Raw genomic sequence first — 20,818 nt, 5'->3', positions numbered from 1 at the left:
TACAAAGAGTTTATAGACAAGTTGGCCAGACCACTTATAGATATGTACAACTACTCATTTAGTCAGAGTTGTCTCCCGCATTCTCTGAGAGAAGCAAATATCTCTCTCATCCTCAAGAAAGGGAAAGCCCCAGATGATTGTACCTCGTACAGGCCTATATCCTAATTAAATGTGGACTTGAAAATTCTCTCCAAAGTGCTGGCAATAAGACTGGAGAAGGTTTTGCCATTTATTATAAAAGAGGATCAAACGGGGTTTGCTAAGGGTTGCAGATCTACTAATAATATCAGAAGAGTGTTAAATATGGTACAGGTCTACCAGCAAAAAGCAATACTAGGATTAGTTGTCTCCCTGGATGTAGAGAAAGCATTTGATTGGATAGAATGACCTTACCGTTTTTATACAATGGAGTGGTTTAGTAATGGAGAGGTTTTTACTAAGCGGGTCACAGTTTTATATAATGACCCGAAAACAGCGGTGATTACTAATTTGATAAGATCAGGTAGTTTTAGTGTTGGCAGAGGTTGCCGTCAAGCATACCCTCTTTCGCCACTATTACTTACACTAGTGATTGAACCGCTAGTGGAAGCTATACGAACTGACCCCAGTATAACAGCCCTGGAGGTAGGATCAGGCACGCATAATTACTGTTTATGCGGGTAATGTTCTCTTCTTAAATGATCCATTGACATCTGTGCCCTGCTTAATTCAAGTGGTTAATTTATTTGGTGGTTTTTCAGGATACAAAATTAATTTCACAAAATCAGAGGCCAGTGATCAGTAGATCTTACCAGCATATCTAACTTTGTGGATGGATCTCGCTTCCCCTTTCGGTGCTTACTGGGAGGTTTCCTTTATTTAGGTATTTTTATTACCCCGGTATTCGGTCAGATATATAAAGCTAATTACATACATTTATTAGAGAAAATAAGGCAGAACCTCCAGCGTTGGGAAGATCTCCCAATATCCTGGTTAGGGACAACACCTTTGGTTAAGATGAATATCCTCCCACGCTTATTAAACCCCATGAGAAAGCTTCCCCTGATGTTGCCAAGACAGGCGCTGAGCAAGCTTTATGATTGGTTTGGTTCCTTTGTTTGGAATCATAGATAAATTACAGCTCCCACAAGTAAGGGGAGGTCTGGACTTTCCAGATTTTAGAAAATACCAACTGAGCTCTCTGCTATCAAATGTGGCTGACTGGGTCTCTTGTGATTCACAATCAATTCAACTAGATATTGAGGCTTCCCAATCAAAATACCCCTCATCAATCTATTGTTTATGGATAAGATGAGAACTGTCATGGATCATTGTAAAAGCCCGATTGTCCTAAGCACAATCAAAGCTTGGAGGATGATACGACAGGGTGAGGGTAATTTAGAAAAACCTTCCCCCTATACTCCTTTAGTGGGAATGCTAGGATTTCAGCCAGGCCTGACAGATGCTGGATTTAAAATTTGGGAGTCCAGAGGAATCTCATGTTTGGGAGATTTATTTGATAGGGAGGTTATGATGTCCTTTGAACAGTTATGTTAGAAGTTTGGGTTGTCGAGCAAGGATCTCTTTCGATATTTTCAAATACGAGATTTCATACAACAAAAGACCACATTTATGACCAATCCTTACAAATCGGATATGAAGAGTGCTTCGGCCGATGGACGCACCCTCGGTCTGTAGTCTCTATCACTTGCTAGCTTGTAATGTTTCGAAGGACATGGAATGGCTGTATAAAACCTGGACTCAAGAATTAGGGATGGCAATCCCTTAGAGATGTGGGAGGACATATGGGAAAATGCCAGGAAGATCACTATCTGTAACAGGACTTAAGCTATTCAATTGAAGATACTTCATAGGGCCCATATAGCACCAGAGTGACTTACAAAGTTTAAGACAGGAGCATCTCCAATGTGTCCTAAATGTAAAATAGAAGTTGGTACTCTCACTCACTGTGTGTGGACATGCCATACGATTCGTAGGTACTGGGACAGTGTAGCCATGGCAAAGATATTGGGAGCGGAGATTGGGTTAGACCTGGTGTCTCTCCATTTGGGCTCTTCAAATCTTCCCTCTCTAGATGGATATGGGCAAAAATTATTTTCTATCCTCGCCTTTTGAAAAATATACTAGCAAGCTGGGTATCCGAAAGTCCTGGACTTTTGAACTGGCATAGGATAATTATGAAATATATCCCTCTAGACTTCCTTGGAAATATGGTGCGCCAAAAAATGGAATTGTTTTATAGAACGTGGCGGCCCTTCCTGAACTATATCAATGCAGATGTATCAGCTATACTATCTAGGGCTTTTATTTAGCTATGAGGACTATGTGTGTCCGTTCAGGAGGCCCTGGTGGGAAGAATCCCATATAAATAAGGGTTTTATTATGACTTGACATAATTTTACTTTGAATGCTTATTTAGTTATTTCCTTTTTCTTTTTTCATTGTTAGTTATTTACTATACTGTAGTTTTTCTTTTTTTGCTGATACATAGTTTCTCTTTCTATATCTTACTTTGTGTTTTTGTAGTCTGTAGAGTAGATTAGTAGTTAGCTTTTTAATACTGATATTATTACTATACTGTTAAGAGATTACACTATTTTGTATTAGCTTTGTAATTTTGTAAAAAACCTAAAAACTTTTTTCAATAAAAATATTTATATAAGAAATATTGTAACTGTACATGCATCTACCACTTTCTTTGGCTGTTCATTCCATATACTAAACTCTGTGTGGAAAAAGTTGCCTCTCAGATCCCCTTTAAATCTTTCTCTTTCACCTTTAAACTATATCTTCTACTTTTGAATTCCCCTACCCTCGGGAAAAGATCATGGTATTCGCATTATCTATACCCCTCATGATTTTACAAATCTCCATAAGGTCACCCTGCAACCTCCCACACCCCAGTGAAAGAAGTCCCAGCCTATGAAGCCTCTCATAACTCAAGCCCTTCAGTCCTGGCAACATCTTTCTAAATCTTTTCTGAACACTCTCCAATTTAATAATACCCTTGTGTGCAAGTAAAAATGTGGGAGGGATGGTAAGTAAGTTTGCAGATGACACAAAGATTGGCCGAGTGGTCGACAGTGAAAAGGAAAGTATTTGTTTACAGGAAAATAAAAATGAGTTGGGAAAATGGACACAACAGTGGCGGATGGAATTTAACCCCGATAAATGTGAGGTAGTGCACTTTGGAAGAAGGAACAACACAAGGAAATACTTAATCAATCTCAAAAAAAAAGAGGGATCTTTGGGTGCTTGTTCACAGATTTCTGAAGGTGGCAGGACAGGTAAACTGGTAGTTGAGGTATTGGGGAAGCATGCCTTTATCAGTTGTGGTATAGATTATAATAGCAGGGAGGTTATGTTGGAGCTGTATTGGGCTACAGATGGAGTATTGTGTGGGTTCAGATCACCACACTACAGCAGAATGTGATTGCACTGGAGAGGGTCCAAAGGAGATTCACCAGATTCACCAAGTATTTAAAAGAACTTGAATGAGCCCTTGGATGTGTCATAGCATTCAAGGTTATGGGCCTTTTATTCATTCAAGGAATGAGCGTGTTGCTGGCTAGGCAGAATTTATTGCACATCTCCAATTACCCAAGGGGCAGTTAAGAGTCAACCACATTGCTGTGGGTTTGGAGTCAGATATAGGCCAGACCAGGTAAGGATGGCAATTTTCTTCCCTATAGGACATAAGTGGACCACATGGGATTTCTGACAATCGGCAATGGATTCATGGTTATCATTAGACTCTTAATTCTAGAGTTTTTTATTGTTGAATTCAAATTGTGCTAGCTACTGTGGCAGGATTTGAACTTGGGTCACCAGAACATTATCTGGTCTCTGGATTAACAGTCCAGCCATAATACCAACAGCTCATCGCCTAGTATAAGTAGTATTATATTTTTGGCAGTACAGACTGGATGGGCTGAATAGCCTCTTCTGTTCTTTATGATTCTATGATGTTCAGTATTCCTTTTCTTTAAAACCCAAGCTGACCAGCAATAATGATGTATCATGATGAGCCATCTTCAGAAAATTAATTTCTCTCTACTAGAATAGATCTGGCAAGGCACTGTAAATTAATCTAACAATGTTGCAGGGTTTTTTAATGGTTTGGTCATGGGTTTGAGGACAACATTTTTAATAGGCTACTAATATGTAATTGTCTTTTTTTAAATGTACAGATACAAACTTATTCGGCGGAGGGTGATTTGGTTGATTGGTCAATGGATCTCAGTAAAATTTAAATCAGAATTAAGACCATTGTTGTACGAGGCTATCCTTAATCTCATGCAAGACCAAGACCGTGTGGTACGTTTTCAAATATAGTTTATATTTTCACAATACAGTCTAAATTTATTTGGCAATCTTAAGTTTGTAGTTATATGGCTGTTGCTAACATATTGACGTGTCTTTTTAGTGGTGATTAAATTTGGAAACATGATGTGTGTCTACTTTGGTCAAGGTGAAGTGATACACTAGGGCAGCAGATTTTGAACCTTGAGTTTCTCTTTGATCCACATCTCCACTGATCACCCATCTTAAGATGTCTGTGAAGATAAAATTAGTCTCTAGTACAAAGTTAGTGATCTTGAATTAGAAGAATGCTATGAACAGTTGTCGTTTCCATAATGGTCAGCAATTAGGCTTGCTGGATAATTTATGATGAATTTGATTAGTGCCTCTGATGAATACCTCTTTTACCCATGTATTTTATTCAAGCAGGTTTAACATACTTTACAAATGCAATATATTGCTTGGAATGGAAATAAAAACAAAGTGCAGCTAATGACTAATTATGTCGGTTGAGTTTTTTATACTGGTGCAGAACTTGCAAAATCTTAGCTTGATTTTTAATTCTCAATGACAAGTCAGGCTCCTCTTTTAAGTGTCTTCTGTATCTGTTCCTGATGCAAGTAAATGAAGAAAGTCCCATTTTACAGATAAATTGAAGTAAACTGGACAAGTGTTTCAACTGCAAACTGTGATGAGGAAATCTTTTTGAACTGTAAGAAAGCGAAATCAAAAAGCAGGAGTATAAAATTCTGTCAAAAAATGGTCACCCACAGTGTCAATCCACTTCTCTTGACTCTTGACTCTTGACTTGATCTCAATATTGTTGACCAAAAAACACATTGACATAGATTTTGCATGCCCACAGTTAATTTATGTCTTGGATAAATATATATGGAATTTTGTACAGAATTTTTTTTGTTTTTTTAAGTTGTAGCAGTTTGTAATCCATAATAACAGCACAATATAGGAAGTATATTAACAATTTTTTGCAGAATGTAGTTTCCAGTTAATAGCAAAGCATTTTTAACAAAGCTATATACTTCATGCATGATGAAATATTGTAGTTTTCACCTCACAAAGTAAGGCTAAGTTTGTTGAGCCTTTTCAAATATGTCAGCCCCGTAAAATCTATGAACTATGGGTTGATTTAGCGTCAATGAAAAGCACATAACGCTTCATGCATTCCCACATTCTTGCTAAAACTTTACCATGAGACAGCAAGCTTATTTCCTTGATCAGTACGTTCACTTGATGTTGCTTTACTTTCGAGGTGAGGTCACTTAGTCTCCAGGTTGTGTTTTTGCTCTCCTAAGCAAGAACTTCAACGTAAACATTATGTTTCGTTGATGCTGTTAAGGACATAGTGAGTCTACTTACAGCACACATGGACTGCAGCGGTTCAAGAAGCCAGCTTGCCACGACCTCATTAAGGGCGACTAGGGGCAAGAAATAAATGCTGGCCAACCAGTGATGTCCACGCCCCACAAGTGAATAAAAATAAGACTGTTCATCTGAGTAAACGTAGTTTTTGAAACAAAATTGATGAATGGGTAACGCAAATGGTCATTACAGAGATGTGGCTGCAGGATGACATAAGGTACGATCTGAATTTTGAAGGTTACAAGAGGTTTAGGTAAGATGGAAACTAGGAAAAGTGGAATGCCAACTTTGCTAATTAACCATGACATTAGCACAATAGAGAGGGGTGGCCTAATTCAGGAATTCAGGCTGTATTCCTGATGAAGGGCTTTTGCCCGAAACGTCGATTTTACTGCTCTTCGGATGCTGCCTGAACTGCTGTGCTTTTCCAGCACCACTCTAATCTAGACTCTGGTTTCCAGCATCTGCAGTCATTGTTTTCACGTAATTCAGGAAATCAGAACGTAGAAGTGGTTTAGGTCACAATGAGAAACGGTGGAGACAATTTTTTGGTAGAATGTTATACTCCTTATTGATTTTGTTTTCCCACAATTTAAAAAGAATTCTTCATTGCAAAGTGCAGTCAAAATGCTTATCCATTCAAGAATTCACTTGAACCATAACCACAAGTCGGATGAGTATGAAGTATGAAATGGTGGTGAGGGTGGGTGCTTGTCAGAAAGGAATGACAATAATCATATGAAGGGCGAAGTTAACCAGAGAAGGAGTTCATAAATTGCTTTAAGGATAGAATTAGAATATCCTTTTATTGTCACATGTACTCTGTTGTAGGAGTACAGTGAAAAGCTTTTACAATGTCTGCCTTCTTATGGTGATATTTTAGGTACAAGTACCGAGGTACAATTCTTGGATACAGCAGAGTCATAAAAGTAGTTGCATTGCTTACAGAGTTGAAAAATAAGATAAAAATTGAACATCATTAAAGGGTTGACATTACAGTAAAGTAGCTGAAAATGTGTTGCTGGAAAAGCGCAGCAGGTCAAGCAGCATCCAATGAACAGGAGGATCGACATTTCGGGCATAAGCCCTTCTTCAGGAAAGAGGAAAGTGTGTCCAGCAGGCTAAGATAAAAGGTAGGGAGGAGGGACTTGGGGGAGGAGCGTTGGGAATGCGATAGGTGGAGGGAGGTCAAGGTGAGGGTGATAGGCTGGAGTGGGGTGGGGGCGGAGAGGTCAGGAAGAAGATTGCAGGTTAGGAAGGCGGTGCTGAGTTCGAGGGATTTGACTGAGACAAGGTGGGGAGAGGGGAAATGAGGAAACTGGAGAAATCTGAGTTCATCCCTTGTGGTTGGAGGGTTCACAGGCGGAAGATGAGGTGCTCTTCCTCCAACAGTTGTGTTGCCATGGTCTGGCGATGGAGTAAATGTCCGTGTCGATTCGGTCACCCGAGATAGAAATGGAAAGGTCTAGGAAGGGGAGGGAGGAGTCTGAGATGGTCCAGGTGAATTTGAGGTCGTGGTGGAAAGTGTTGGTAAACCCCAACCTCACTATCAAACCAGCAGACAAGGGAGGTGCAGTAGTAGTTTGGTGCACCGACCTTTACACCGCTGAGGCTAAACGCCAGCTCGCAGACACCTCCTCCTACTGCCCCCCTTGACCATGACCCCACCTCCCACCACCAAACCATCAGCTCCCAGACCATCCATAACCTCATCACCTCAGGGGATCTCCCATCCACCGCCGCCAACCTCATAGTCCCACAACCCCGCACCGCCCTTTTCTACCTCCTGCCCAAAATCCACAAACCTGACTGCCCCGGCCGACCCATTGTCTCAGCCTGCACCTGCCCCATCGAACTCATCTCTGCATACCTCGACACGGTCCTGTTCCCCTTAGTCCAAGAACTCCTCACCTACGTTCGGGACACCACCCACGCCCTCCACCTCCTCCATGATTTTCGCTTCCCCAGTCTCCAACGCCTTATCTTCACCATGGACGTCCAGTCCCTGTACACCTCCATCCCCCATCACGAAGGACTTAAAGTCCTCTGCTTCTTCCTTTCCCGCTGTACCAACCAGTACCCTTTCACCGACACCGTCCTTCGACTGACTGAACTGGTCCTCACCCTGAACAACTTCTCTTTCCAATCCTCCCACTTCATCCAAACCAAAGGAGTAGCCATGGGCACCCGCATGGGCGCCAGCTATGCCTGCCTCTTCGTAGGGTATGTGGAACAGTCCATCTTCCGCAGCTACACTGGCCCCACCCCCCACCTTTTCCTCCGCTACATAGATGACTGTATTGGCGCTGCCTCGTGCTCCCACGAGGAGGTTGAACAGTTCATCCACTTTACCAACACTTTCCACCCCGGCCTCAAATTCACCTGGACCATCTCAGACTCCTCCCTCCCCTTCCTAGACCTTTCCATTTCTATCTCGGGTGACCAAATCGACATGGACATTTACTATAAACCGACCGACTCCCACAGCTACCTAGACTATACCTCCTCCCACTCTGCCCCCTGTAAAAACGCCATTCCATATTCCCAATTCCTTCATCTCCGCCACATCTGCTCCCAGGAGGACCAGTTCCAAAACCGTACCACCCAGATGGCCTCCTTCTTCAAGGACTGCAATTTCCCCCCAGACGTAGTCGACGATGCCCTCCACCGCATCTCTTACACTTCCCGCTCCTCCGCCCTTGAGCCCTGCCCCTCCAACCGCCACCAGGACAGAACCCCACTGGTCCTCACCTACCACCCCACCAACCTCCATGTCCAGCGTATCATCCTCCATCATTTCCACCACCTCCAAACGGACCCCACCACCAGGGACATATTTCCCTCCCCTCCCCTATCAGCATTCCGAAAAGACCACTCCCTCCGTGACTCCCTCGTCAGGTCCACACCCCCCACCAACCCAACCTCCACTCCCGGCACCTTCCCCTGCAACCGCAAGAAATGCAAAACTTGCGCCCACACCTCCTCCCCCCTTACTTCCCTCCAAGGCCCCAAGAGACACTTACATATCCACCACAAATTCACCTGCACCTCCACACACATCATCTATTGCATCCGCTGCACCTGATGTGGCCTCCTCTATATTGTGGAGACAGGCCGTCTACTTGCGGAAAGTTTCAGAGAACACCCTGGGACACCCGGACCAACCAACCCAACCACCCCGTAGCTCAACACTTCAACTCCCCCTCCCACTCCACCAAGGACATGCAGGTCCTTGGACTCCTCCATCGCCAGACCATGGCAACACGACGGGTGGAGGAAGAGCGCCTCATCTTCCACCTGGGAACCCTCCAACCACAAGGGATGAACTCAGATTTCTCCAGTTTCCTCATTTCCCCTCTCCCCACCTTGTCTCAGTCAAATCCCTCGAACTCAGCACCGCCTTCCAAACCTGCAATCTTCTTCCTGACCTCTCCGCCCCCACCCCACTCCAGCCTATCACCCTCACCTTGACCTCCCTCCACCTATCGCATTCCCAACGCTCCTCCCCCAAGTCCCTCCTCCCTACCTTTTATCTTAGCCTGCTGGACACACTTTCCTCATTCCTGAAGAAGGGCTTATGCCCGAAACATCGATTCACCTGTTCCTTGGATGCTGCTTGACCTGCTGCGCTTTTCCAGCAACACATTTTCAGCTCTGATCTCCAGCATCTGCAGTCCTCACTTTCTCCATTACAGTAAAGTAGGAAATTTCAAACCGACATTGCAGTTAAGAGCACATTTGGGTGTGTTTGAGATACCAGGCCTGGTATGGTGCAATGAGGTAGGATTAGTTAATGACCTAGTCAAGGCACAGTGGTAAATAAGATCATAAGCTGAATGTAAAATTCATCCTTCTTGATGAAAAAAAAAGTGTGGACCCAAGATTAATGTTTTAAGTTAAATAAGGGCATTTACAAGAGTAAGAAAGACAAAACTTGCTAACACACACTGGCAAATAAGATTCAGGGATTAGTAAGTGGAGATGCAGGAGAGGTATTTAAGGGTATATTTTAGAACACACAAAAGAAACATTCCAATAAGATGATTCCAAGCCCACCATCAGTGGTTAAATAATTTGAAGATAGCATCAAACTTAAAAGAAAAAAAATGGTGGGTGGCAGGTCAAAGTTTAAGAGAAATTATTTGTTTTTTCTCATAGCTGGTTGTGAATCCTTGGAACTCTTTTCTTGGAATATTTTTAAGGCAGAACTGGATAAAATCCTGATAAGCAAGGGGGTGAAAGGCTATCAGATTGGTAGGAATGTGGAGCAATTGCATCAGCAATGTTCATATCAAATGGCTGAGCAGTCTCAAGGGGGCCAAATCACCTTATTTCCACTGTCTAATTTGTACATTCATATATTGTTGGACAGAATATTTACAAAAAATGAAAATTGACTAAAAAATTAATAAAGAGAGAAAAAATTATAATAGGAGAAAGGTACATAGAAATTTAAAAAAGAATTTGTGTAGATATTTAGAATAGAGTTCGCATAGTGATTGTTGGTCCTGATGGCCTAGGTTCCAGAATGTTAAATGAAGTGGCAGCAGAGATAGTAGATCCATTGGTTACAATATTTCAAAATTCTATGGACACAGGAAAAGTTCCAGTGGATTGGAAATGGTTAATATAATGCCCTTTATTCAAAAAGGGAGAGAGGCAAAATGTGGGAATTTACAGACCAGTTAGTTAAACATCTGCTGTTAGGAAAGTGTTAGAATTAATTATCAAGGAAGCAATATCAGGACATTTGGAAAGTCAAGACGCTATCCATCAGAGTCAGCATACGCTTATGAAGGGAAGATCCTTTTTGACTAATTTGCTCGAGTTCTTTGAAGATTTAACAAGCAAGGTGGGTAATGAGGATACTGCAGATGGACTTTTCGGAAGGTGTTTGATAAGGTGCTGCACAAAAAGTTAATTCACAAGGTTGGATTGTATGGGATTAGGGTAGGGGTCATTTATCAGCCTGGATAGATAACTGGCTGTTGGACAGAAGACAGGGAGTTGGGATAAAGGCTGACAAGATGTAACAAGTGGAGTGCCACAGGTTTCGCTCCTTGGACCCCAGCTATTTACAATCTACATTAACGACCTGGAGAAAGAAGGCTGGATGCCCAAATTTGCAGTTTAACAAAAATAGACAGAACGGTAAATTGCAATGAGGAATAAGAACCTTACAAATGGATATAGATAGGTTAGGAGAGTGGACCAAAATGTGGCAGATGGAGTTTACCATGAATAAGTGCAAGGTCATTTGGGTCAAAAAATGGAAAGGTGGCCTATTATTTTAATGGGGAGATACTTTGGGGTGCTCTGGAGCAAAGGGATCTTGCTGTACTTATTTGTGAGTCAAAGAGAACTGGCATGTCGGTACAACAAGTAGTAAAGAAAGCGAATGGAATGTTGGCTTTCCCAACTTCACCATCAAACCAGCGGCTAAAGGGGGTGCAGTGGTAGTTTGGCGCACTGACCTCTACACCACTGAAGCCATACGCCAACTTGCAGACACCTCCTCCTACTGCCCCCTCAACCTTGACCCCACCCCCCCATCACCAAACCATCATCTCCCAGACCATACACAACCTCATCACCTGAGGAGATCTCCCACCCACAGCTTTCAACCTCGTAGTCCGGGAACTCCACACTGCCGATTCTATCTCCTTCCCAAGATCCAGAAGCCTGACCACCCTGGCCGACCCATTGTCTCAGCCTGCTCCTGCCCCACCGAACTCATCTCCACCTACCTTGATACTGTCCTATCCCCTCTCCAGTCCAGGAACTCCCCACATACGTTTGAGACACCACCCATGCCCTCCAGCTCCTCCAAGACTTCCAGTTCCCCGGACCCCAACGCCTCATCTTCACCATGGACATCCAATCCCTCTACAACTCCACACGCCATGACCAGGGCCTCCAAGCCTTCCGTTTCTTCCTCTCCTGACGTCCCCGACAGTACCCTTCCACCGACACTCATTTGTTTAGCTGAGTTGGTCCTCACCCTTAACAATTATTCCTTCAAATCTTCCCACTTCCTCCAGATGAAAGGGGTAGCCATGGGCACTCGCATGGGCCCCAGCTTTGCCTGTCTCTTTGTCGACTACGTAGAATAGTCCATCTTCCGTTGTTACCCCGGCATCACTCCCCACCTCTTCCTCTGCTTGACTGCATCGGTGCCACTTCGTGCTCCAGCGAGGAGGTTGAGCAGTTCATCAACTTCACCAACACATTCCACCCTGACCTTAAATTCACCTGCACCATCTCTGACACCTCCCTCCCCTTCCCGGACTTCGCCATCTTCATCAATGATGACCGACTTGACACTGACATTTTTTACAAACCCACCGACTCCCACAGCTACTTGTATTACACTCCTTCCCATCCTCCCTCCTGCAAAAATGCTACCCCGTATTCCCAATTCCTCCGCTTCCACCGTATCTGCTCCCAGGAGGACCAGTTCCACCACAGAATACATCAGATGGCCTACTTGGTTAGAGATCGCAATTTTCCTTCCCACATGGTTGAAAATGCCCTCCAATGTGTCTCATCCACATCCTGCACCTCCGCTCTCAAACCCTACCCCTCCAACTATAACAAGGACAGAACCCCCCTGGTCCTCATCATCCACTCTACCAACCTTCGCATAAACCCTATCATCCGCTGACATTTCCGCCACCTCCAAACAGACCCCACCACCAGGGATATATTTCCCTCACCAGCCCTCACCTCACTCCCGGCACCTTCCCTACCACCGTAGGAAGTGCAAAACCTGTGCCCACATCTCTCTCTCTCTCTCTCTCTCTCTCTCTCTGTCTCTCTCTCTCTCTCTCTGTCTCTCTCTCTCTCTCTCTCTCTCTCTTTCCCCCTCTCCCCCCTCCCCCAACCTCCGTTCAAGGCCCCAAAGGATCCTTCCACATCCGACAGAAAATTACTTGTACCTCCACTAATGTCATCTACTGTATCTGTTATATCTGATGTAGTCTCCTGTACATTGGGGACACAAGATGCCAACTTGAGGATTGTTTCAGCGAACACTTCTAGAATACCCACACCAACCAACCAACCCCAACACCCCGTGGCTGAACACTTCAACTCTTCCTCCCACTCCACCAAGGACATGTAGGTCCTGGGCCAACTCCATCGCCAAACTCTAACTACCTGATGCCTGGAGGAAGAACACCTCATCTTCCGCTTTGGGACCCAGCAACCACACAAGATTAATGTGGATTTCACCAGTTCCCTTATTCCCCCCTTCCCAGTCCCAAGCCTCCAACCGGGCACCACCCTCGTGACCTGTCCATCATCTTTCTCATCTATCCGCCCCACCCTCTTCAAACTATCACCTTCTCCCCCACCTTCATCTACCTACTACCTATTACATTTTCAGCTACCCACCCTATCCCATTTATCTCTCAGCCCCCCCGGCCCACAAGTCTCATTCCTGATGAAGGGCTTATGCCTGAAACGTCAATTCTCCTATTCCTCCAATGCTACCTTTTCCATCACCACACTCTCAACTCAAACCTTAGTACCTACCATTTAGAGTGACAAGGGAAGCAGATGCATGGCAAAAAAAAGCACCTGCACATTCACTTCCAAATCACTCACCCTCTTGACTTTGACCTAACCTCAGCGAGATAGTGCTGAATCCTAGAATTCTGAATAGTTCTTTGTTGTTCATTCATCTCCAGGCCTGCAGTTCTTTGAGAAAGCAGCAATTACTGTTGGGCAATTAATGTTGGCCTAACCAGTTATGCCCACGTTTCATAATTGAATAAATTGAAAAGTAGAAAAGTTGCAGAAATTAGCTCTCAGAATTATACCAGAAACCAGAGGTTTAATCTGTCATAAAAAGTTGTATAACTAGGACTTCTCTCAAAAAAAAATTTGATTGAGCTTTTTCAGATTTTAAAAGCATTTGCCAGTGTACATATGGGAAAACTAATTTCAGTTATGGGCAAGACCAGACTTAAAGGGCCATAAATACATGATAGTGGTGAATACGTAACAAGCTATCAATAATCATTGGACTTGAAATCTCACCACAGATGCTGCCAGACCGGAGTCTGGCAATTTCCGTTTTTGTTTGTTTATTTGGAGAGTAGATAGAAAATGGGACTGTCAGTCACAAGGCACAGCTGAATTGACTAATGTAGGTATATTTGGGGGAAACTAGATAAACATGAGGGGAAAAAGAATAGAATATGTTTGAGTTAGATGAAGGCTGAGAGGAAGCTTCTGTGACTGACATGAATGTGTTGGACTAAATGGCTTGTTTCTGTACTCTAAATGCCAATTAATAAACCTGAATTCTCTGAATAACATGTTGGATACTGTGTTCTTTTCTGTGCGCATAGAGAAATAGATTGTCTTGACAGCCTTTTCACTTTGCTAGTTGTTTTAAGCAGATGTAATGCGGATATTCCAGGAGGGATGTAGTTAGTCAAACGATGTATTTTTAAACAAAACAGAATTTATTTACAAGATTACTGAATGAAACATAACAGAGAACAAAATACCGAATAACATAACCTATCCGAAAGCCCAGCAGTTCGTCCCAACTTAATGAGGCTGTTCCAAATTCTTGCAACAACCCTCAGGAAGACCCTTGGCACAAAAGGTAAAATCAAACACAGGGTCTTACAGGAGAGATGTCAGAGAGAGATTCCGCATGGACCTGCTGCTTTTGGTCTAGCAGCTTTTGCAACTGCCTGACTGCTTTCAGTGAATTAGATTAGATTAGATTACTTACAGTGTGGAAACAGGCCCTTCGTCCCAACAAGTCCACACCGACCCCGCCGAAGCGCAACCCACCCATACCCCTACATTTACCCCTTACCTAACACTATGGGCAATTTAGCATGGCCAATTCACCTGACCTGTACATCTTTGGACTGTGGGAGGAAACCAGAGCACCCGGAGGAAACCCACGCAGACACTGGGAGAATGTGCAAACTCCACAGAGTCAGTCGACTGAGGCGGGAACTGAACCCGGGTCTCTGGCGCTGTGAGGCAGCAGTGCTAACCACTGTGCCACCGTGCCGCCCACTCAGACCAAACCAAACCAGAATAGCCAGACCAAACCAAACCAGAAAAAAGCTGAGCTGAGAGAACTGGCCACTCCCCTTTCATTGTACAAGCGTTATTTTTTAAACTTAAAGGCCTTTTGCCTGAGACAGTATCTGTTAGCTGTAATGAAATTGGCCCTAAAATCCTTCAAACTTAGACTTTTTGCAGTCTGTCTTTTATGATCTCTCTGGAAACAAAAAGCCAAGGACGTCATAACCTTGTTAAAGGAGCAGCATCATCATACCTCAAATATCTTTGTGATGGGTTATTGATTTTCTGTATGCTGTTAGATATTCAAGTTCTTTTTGTTAATTACATAAATGTGACATGAATTAGTTTCTTTTCTTATTCTCTTACATTGATCTTGTTTGTGAACTAAGGAAAGATTTCTTGAACAAAATTATTTTCCTGTTGTGAATCTGGCCTCGAGATCATACATTTATATTTGTTTGCCTGCCACTTCCCTCTACCTCTTGTAACAGTTGATGTCTCGTATTCATTGTGCAAATAGAATGTAATTTTGCATCATTAGATTGATAAACACAAATTTCTGTTGCCCAGTACTTGTAATGGTGAGTTACATTTCATTCAAAGTTTTGACAAGTCTTCGTATGTTGTAGAAGTATCATGTAAAGCCTGTTCTTCACTATTCGCTTAATGGGTCTTACGATGCATTTGATTCAGTTTCTGTTACGTTAGCCATTGTCATTTAGGATGGAAGGCCATTGCATTAGTGTTCGTTGATTTGGAGGGGTGGCAAATGAGATCTGGTTCTGACTTCTGTTGTTATTCAATAGCTTAACCAGTGGTGCATAAAGTTTATTTGTTACTTGGGAACAGACTTCCTAAGTTGGCCATTTAAAATGAATGATCTTTGTTAACATTTATGTTTCACTGCATAATAGAGATATTCCAGACTATGGTGAGGTAAATAGGGGTGGATTAGTTCAATTAATCAAAAAGTAAGATGGGAGCGCAAGTTATAGAGTCATAGAGATGTATAGCATGGAAACAGACCCTTTGGTCCAACCCGTCCATGCCGACCAGATATCCCAACCCAAACTAGTCCCACCTGCCACCACCCGGCCCATATCCCTCCAAACCCTTCCTATTCATATGCCCATCCAAATGCCTCTTAAATGTTGCAATTGTACCAGCCTCCACCACATCCTCTGGCAGCTCATTCCATACACGTACCATCCTCTGCGTGAAAAAGCTGCCTCTTAGGTCTCTTTTATATCTTTTCCCTCTCACCCTAAACCTATGCCCTCTAGTTCTGGACTCACCGACCCCAGGGAAAAGACTTTGTCTATTTATCCTATCCATGCCCCTCATAATTTTGTAAACCTCTATAAGGTCTCCCCTCAGCCTCTGACGCTCCAGGGAAAACAGCCCCAGCCTGTTCAGCCTCTCCCTGTAGCTCAGATCCTCCAACCCTGGCAACATCCTCGTAAGTCTTTTCTGAACCCTTTCAAGTTTCACAACATCTTTCTGATAGGAAGGAGACCAGAATTGCATGCAGTATTCCAACAATGACCTAAACAATGTCGTGTACAGCTGCAACATGACCTCCCAACTCCTGTACTCAATACTCTGACCAATAAAGGAAAGCATACCAAACGCCGCCTTCGCTATCCTATCTACTTGCAACTCCACTTTCAAGGAGCTATGAACCTGCACTCCAAGGTCTCTTTGTTCAGCAACACGCCCTAGGACCTTACCATTAAGTGTATAAGTCCTGCTAAGATTTGCTTTCCCAAAATGCAGCACCTCGCATTTATCTGAATTAAACTCCGTCTGCCACTTCTCAGCCCATTGGCCCATCTGGTCCAAATCCTGTTGTAATCTGAGGTAACCCTCTTCGTTGTACACAAAAAAGTTGAAAACAAAAGAAAAGAAATCAATGGTGTAGTATAGAAATAACACAGGTGTAATTCAGAAGTGCACATGTATATGCATCACCCTTTCCGTTTGTATTGCTGTAGAAAATAACTACATAAACAACAGCAGTGAGTTGTTCTTGGCAAATAAGCTGTCTGATTAGTTATGCATTTACAGCTTGTGCATGTGACCACATAGATTCCTGCATTTGCCTGCAAGTCAACAGAGACTATTCATAGAATCCCTACATTGGAGAAAGAGACCATTCAGCCCATTGAGTCATCACTGACCCCTCAAGAGCACCCCTCCAAAATCTGCGTAACCCTACATAGGATTTTTACCATGGCTAACTCACCTAACCCCTGAACACTATAGGGCAAATTAGTATGGCCATTCCACCTCACCTGTTCATCTTTGGACAGTGGGAGGAAACTAGAGCACCTGGAGGAAACCCACGCAGACACAGGGAGGATGTGCAAACTTCACACAGGTAGTCGCCCAAGGTTGTAATCAAATCTGGATTCCTGGCATAATGAGGCAGCAGTGCTAACCACTGTGTCACTGTGCTGCCTAAATGGCATTGATGTATCATGTCACAATGTTCCGATTGTGAGAGTTATTATTTGAATGCGAAACCTATTTATGAAGAAAATTTCTTAATTGGCACATTTAGAGCCATAGAGATGTACAGCATAGAAGGACACTTCGGTCCAACTTGTCCATGCTGACCAGATATCCTATATTAAACCAATCCTATTTGCCAGTATTTGACCCATATCTCTCTCAAACCTTTCCTTTGGATTGGATCTGCATCAGTGATTGGTCTAGACTTTGATCAGGGTAAGGGTCAGCTCCTCTGGTTTCCCCTAGATGTATGTGGAGTTGGTTGCTGTTGCATTGGGCTCAGTACTCCTTTAACTGATTAACATTACACTACCTAGTTTTCCCTGTATCTAGCAAAATTCTGCACAGAGACAGGCTGGCCTTGTCCATCACTAAACGGGGACGTGAATATCTGGGAGACAGGAATGCTTCAGCTGTAAAATTTGTAACGTCACCCAATGACCTACCTCATAATCCACCCATCGAAGTATGCCTTGCTCTGCTTTTCCCTTTTCGCTATTCTGATGGCTGCTGCTTTATGTGCAGCCTGTGCAATTTTAGAAAAGAATTTTCAGTTTTCTCCTGGCAGAGGGCCTCGATCTCAAGTCCAGCTCTTTGGTTTGAGTCATTATACTTTTGAGTGCAGGAGTTCCCAACACTATATTGAGGTTGTACAGGACATTGATGAGGCCTCTTCTGGAGTGCTGCGTCCAGTTTGAGGGTTGAACCATAGAGTTGAACCACAGATTGATTTCTTTGATCTTTGACCGCGTTAGCGACAGGAGTACTTAAGTGAAGTGTCCAAAGCACAGGCAACAGTTCACACCATATCCGCAAGAATCCACTCTTTCCGCTACCAAGTGTGTCCGATCTACAAGATGCAGTGCAGAAATTCACCAAAAATGCTGATACAGCACCTTCCAAATCCACAGCCATCTCTATCTGGATGGACAAGGGCAACAGATACATGGAAGCACCACCACCTCCAAGCTACTACTAATTTTGACTTGGAAATATTTTGTCATTCCTTCAGTGTCACTGGGGAAAAAAAAAATCTTTCCACACCACATGGACTGCAGGGTTATAGAGCTCACCACCACCTCCTCAAGGGTAATTTAGATTAGATTATTTACAGATTAGATTAGATTACTTATAGTGTGGAAACAGGCCCTTCGGTCCATCAAGTCCACACAAACCCGCCGAAGCGCACCCACCCAGACCTAACACCTAACACTACGGGCAATTTTAGCGTGGCCAATTCACCTAACCTGCACAGTTTTTGGACTGTGGGAGGAAACCGGAGCACCCGGAGGAAACCCACGCAGACACTGGGAGAATGTGCAAACTCCATACAGTCAGTCACCTGAGGTGACTGAACCCGGGTCTCTGGCGCTGTGAGGCAGCAGTGCTAACCACTGTGCCACCCAAAAGATAAGCAATAAATGCTGGCCAGCCAGTGGCACCCATGTCCCATGGGAGAACAAAAAAAATTGTTCCTATTTATCTGGCAGAGATACACCCACATTTTTGTTTGTAAGAGAGTTGCAGAATTTTAATGTGGTGCCGATGATATGCTGATTTGTCCTGGATTGTATTGAAATCCTTGAATATTCTTGCAGCTGCACTTATGCAGACAGGTAGAGACTATTCCATCACATTGCTTGCTTGTATCTGCTTGGTTCGATTCTGTCTTGTTGGAAATGGTCATTGTCTGGCACTAGTTTTGTGTGAATATTATTTTCCACTTATCAGCCCAAACCTGAATGTAGTCCAGGTCTGCTGCATATTGACAAAGACTTACTGGTGTGTCTGAGGAATTGTCACATGGCACTTATGATTCTGCAAATGTCATTGATGGAACAGCTAAAGATGGTTAGGGCTAAAACGCTACCTTTAGAAACTCCTTGGTGATGAAATGCAATGATTGACCTCCAATAACCTCAATCATCTTTTTTGTGCAAGATATGATTGCAACCAATGCAGAATTCCCCACTCTTGCCAATTTCCATGTTATTCAATCTTGCTTGTGTTCTTTGATCCAGAAAAGTTTGGATAAAGACAGAAGCCTCTACTTGAAGCTGAGAACGTTGAAACGCAAGTATATGAAAGATCTAGAAAAAGACTATGCCTTGATGTCAAGAGCAGTCACTTGCACCTTACTCCTTGTGTTAGGCTCTCTTGTGCATAGAGTCATAGATTTTTTGCAGGATGGAAAGAGGCCCTCTGGTCATCATGTCCATGCCAGTCATCAAGCATTCTATTCTAATTCCATTTTCTAGTGCTTGGCCCATAGCCTTGCATGCTATAGCATTTCAAGTGCTCATCTATAAACTACTAAATGTCCTAGGGTTCCTGTGTCCACCATCTTTGGATGAAGATTGAAGTATAAAGCATTGTTCCTGAGAAGAGGAGAAGATAGTGAAACTTGATTACTTGGTGTTTAATAATAGACTAGTGCTATTTTCCCTGGAGTGTCAGGGGCTGAGGAGTGAACTACTAGAGGTTTATTAAAAAAAACATAGGGTGTGGGAGTCCGAATTAGAAGGCATAGATTTTGAGTGAGAGGGGAAGATTTAAAAGGGGCCTCAGGGGCAATGTTTTCACGCAGAGGTTAGTGCTTATATGGAATGAGCTGCCAGAAAAAGTAGTGGAGACTGGTACAATTACAACATTTAAAAGACATCTGGATGGGTATATGAATAGGAAGGGTTTAGAGGGATATGGCCCAAATGCTGGCAAATGGGACTGCATTAATTTAGGATATCTGGTTGGCCTGGACGAGTTGACCAAAGGGTCTGTTACTGTGCTATACATCTCTGTGACTGTATGACCAGAAATGTTTGGATAAAACTCTGAAGAGCTTTTTGAAACTGAAAACGTTTAAATTCAGGTGAATGAAAACTCCAGAAAAAAGCCATCAGATTTTTCAGATTTGGAGTTTAAGTCACTGTTAACCTAAGCTCATTGAGATGTTTGAATAAAAAAGTTTTCTGTGATATGAGTACTGTGCAAGGGCTGCTTTTGGGTTTTGTAAAGGATTTGTTTTTGGATTTGTAAAGGAGTGTTTTAAGATTAATAAGATTAAGAGATTTATTCAGCTTCTACCAGAAATTGATCACTCATTGTTTATTTTCTTTTCACTAGCAATTCTGACATTATAAGATGAAACTGTCTATCTTCTCAGTGTAGTTATCCCAAGATTATTTGAACTGCATTTATATCACACTCATTATCAGTCTCTCAATCCAATGCCTACTTATCGGAATTAATGCTTTTACTTCAAACTGAAAGTTATATTCGAAAACATAGTGAATTCAAAACTGGGTTTCTACAACAAAACAACTCTTGAACATTTACAAATTGCTTTGTACTTTCCTGAGTGTTCATATTTGCAGCTTGAAATAAGGGTTGAAGTTTTATATGCATAAAGAATGACTATGAGCATTTCATTCATTCAGATTTTTCAAATGACTAATCATAGTGAAATTCAAACCAAGTTACCAGTACGTGCATGAAACGGCTGTTTCATAAAAACCAGTGATGCTGATGTTATCTTCCATATGATTGTTGTTAAATAATATAT

The 20,818-nt window shown here is 42.9% G+C and overlaps 1 protein-coding gene across 1 annotated transcript in view; it reads left to right on the top strand.

The window, feature by feature from the left end:
* The window catches only part of ipo11 (importin 11), a 410,923-nt gene that overhangs the window by 136,357 nt on the left and 253,748 nt on the right, over positions 1 to 20,818 (top strand). Inside the window, exon 15 of the mRNA XM_072570976.1 lies at positions 4,191 to 4,317. Within this exon, the coding sequence (XP_072427077.1) occupies positions 4,191 to 4,317 (127 nt within the window). The remainder of the gene's footprint in view (positions 1 to 4,190; positions 4,318 to 20,818) is intronic.

This window comes from Chiloscyllium punctatum, chromosome 1 (assembly GCF_047496795.1).
Source record: "Chiloscyllium punctatum isolate Juve2018m chromosome 1, sChiPun1.3, whole genome shotgun sequence".
Lineage (NCBI taxonomy): Eukaryota > Metazoa > Chordata > Chondrichthyes > Orectolobiformes > Hemiscylliidae > Chiloscyllium > Chiloscyllium punctatum.
Note: the sequence above shows the minus strand (reverse complement) of the source record. Positions and strands in the feature narration are given on the sequence as shown.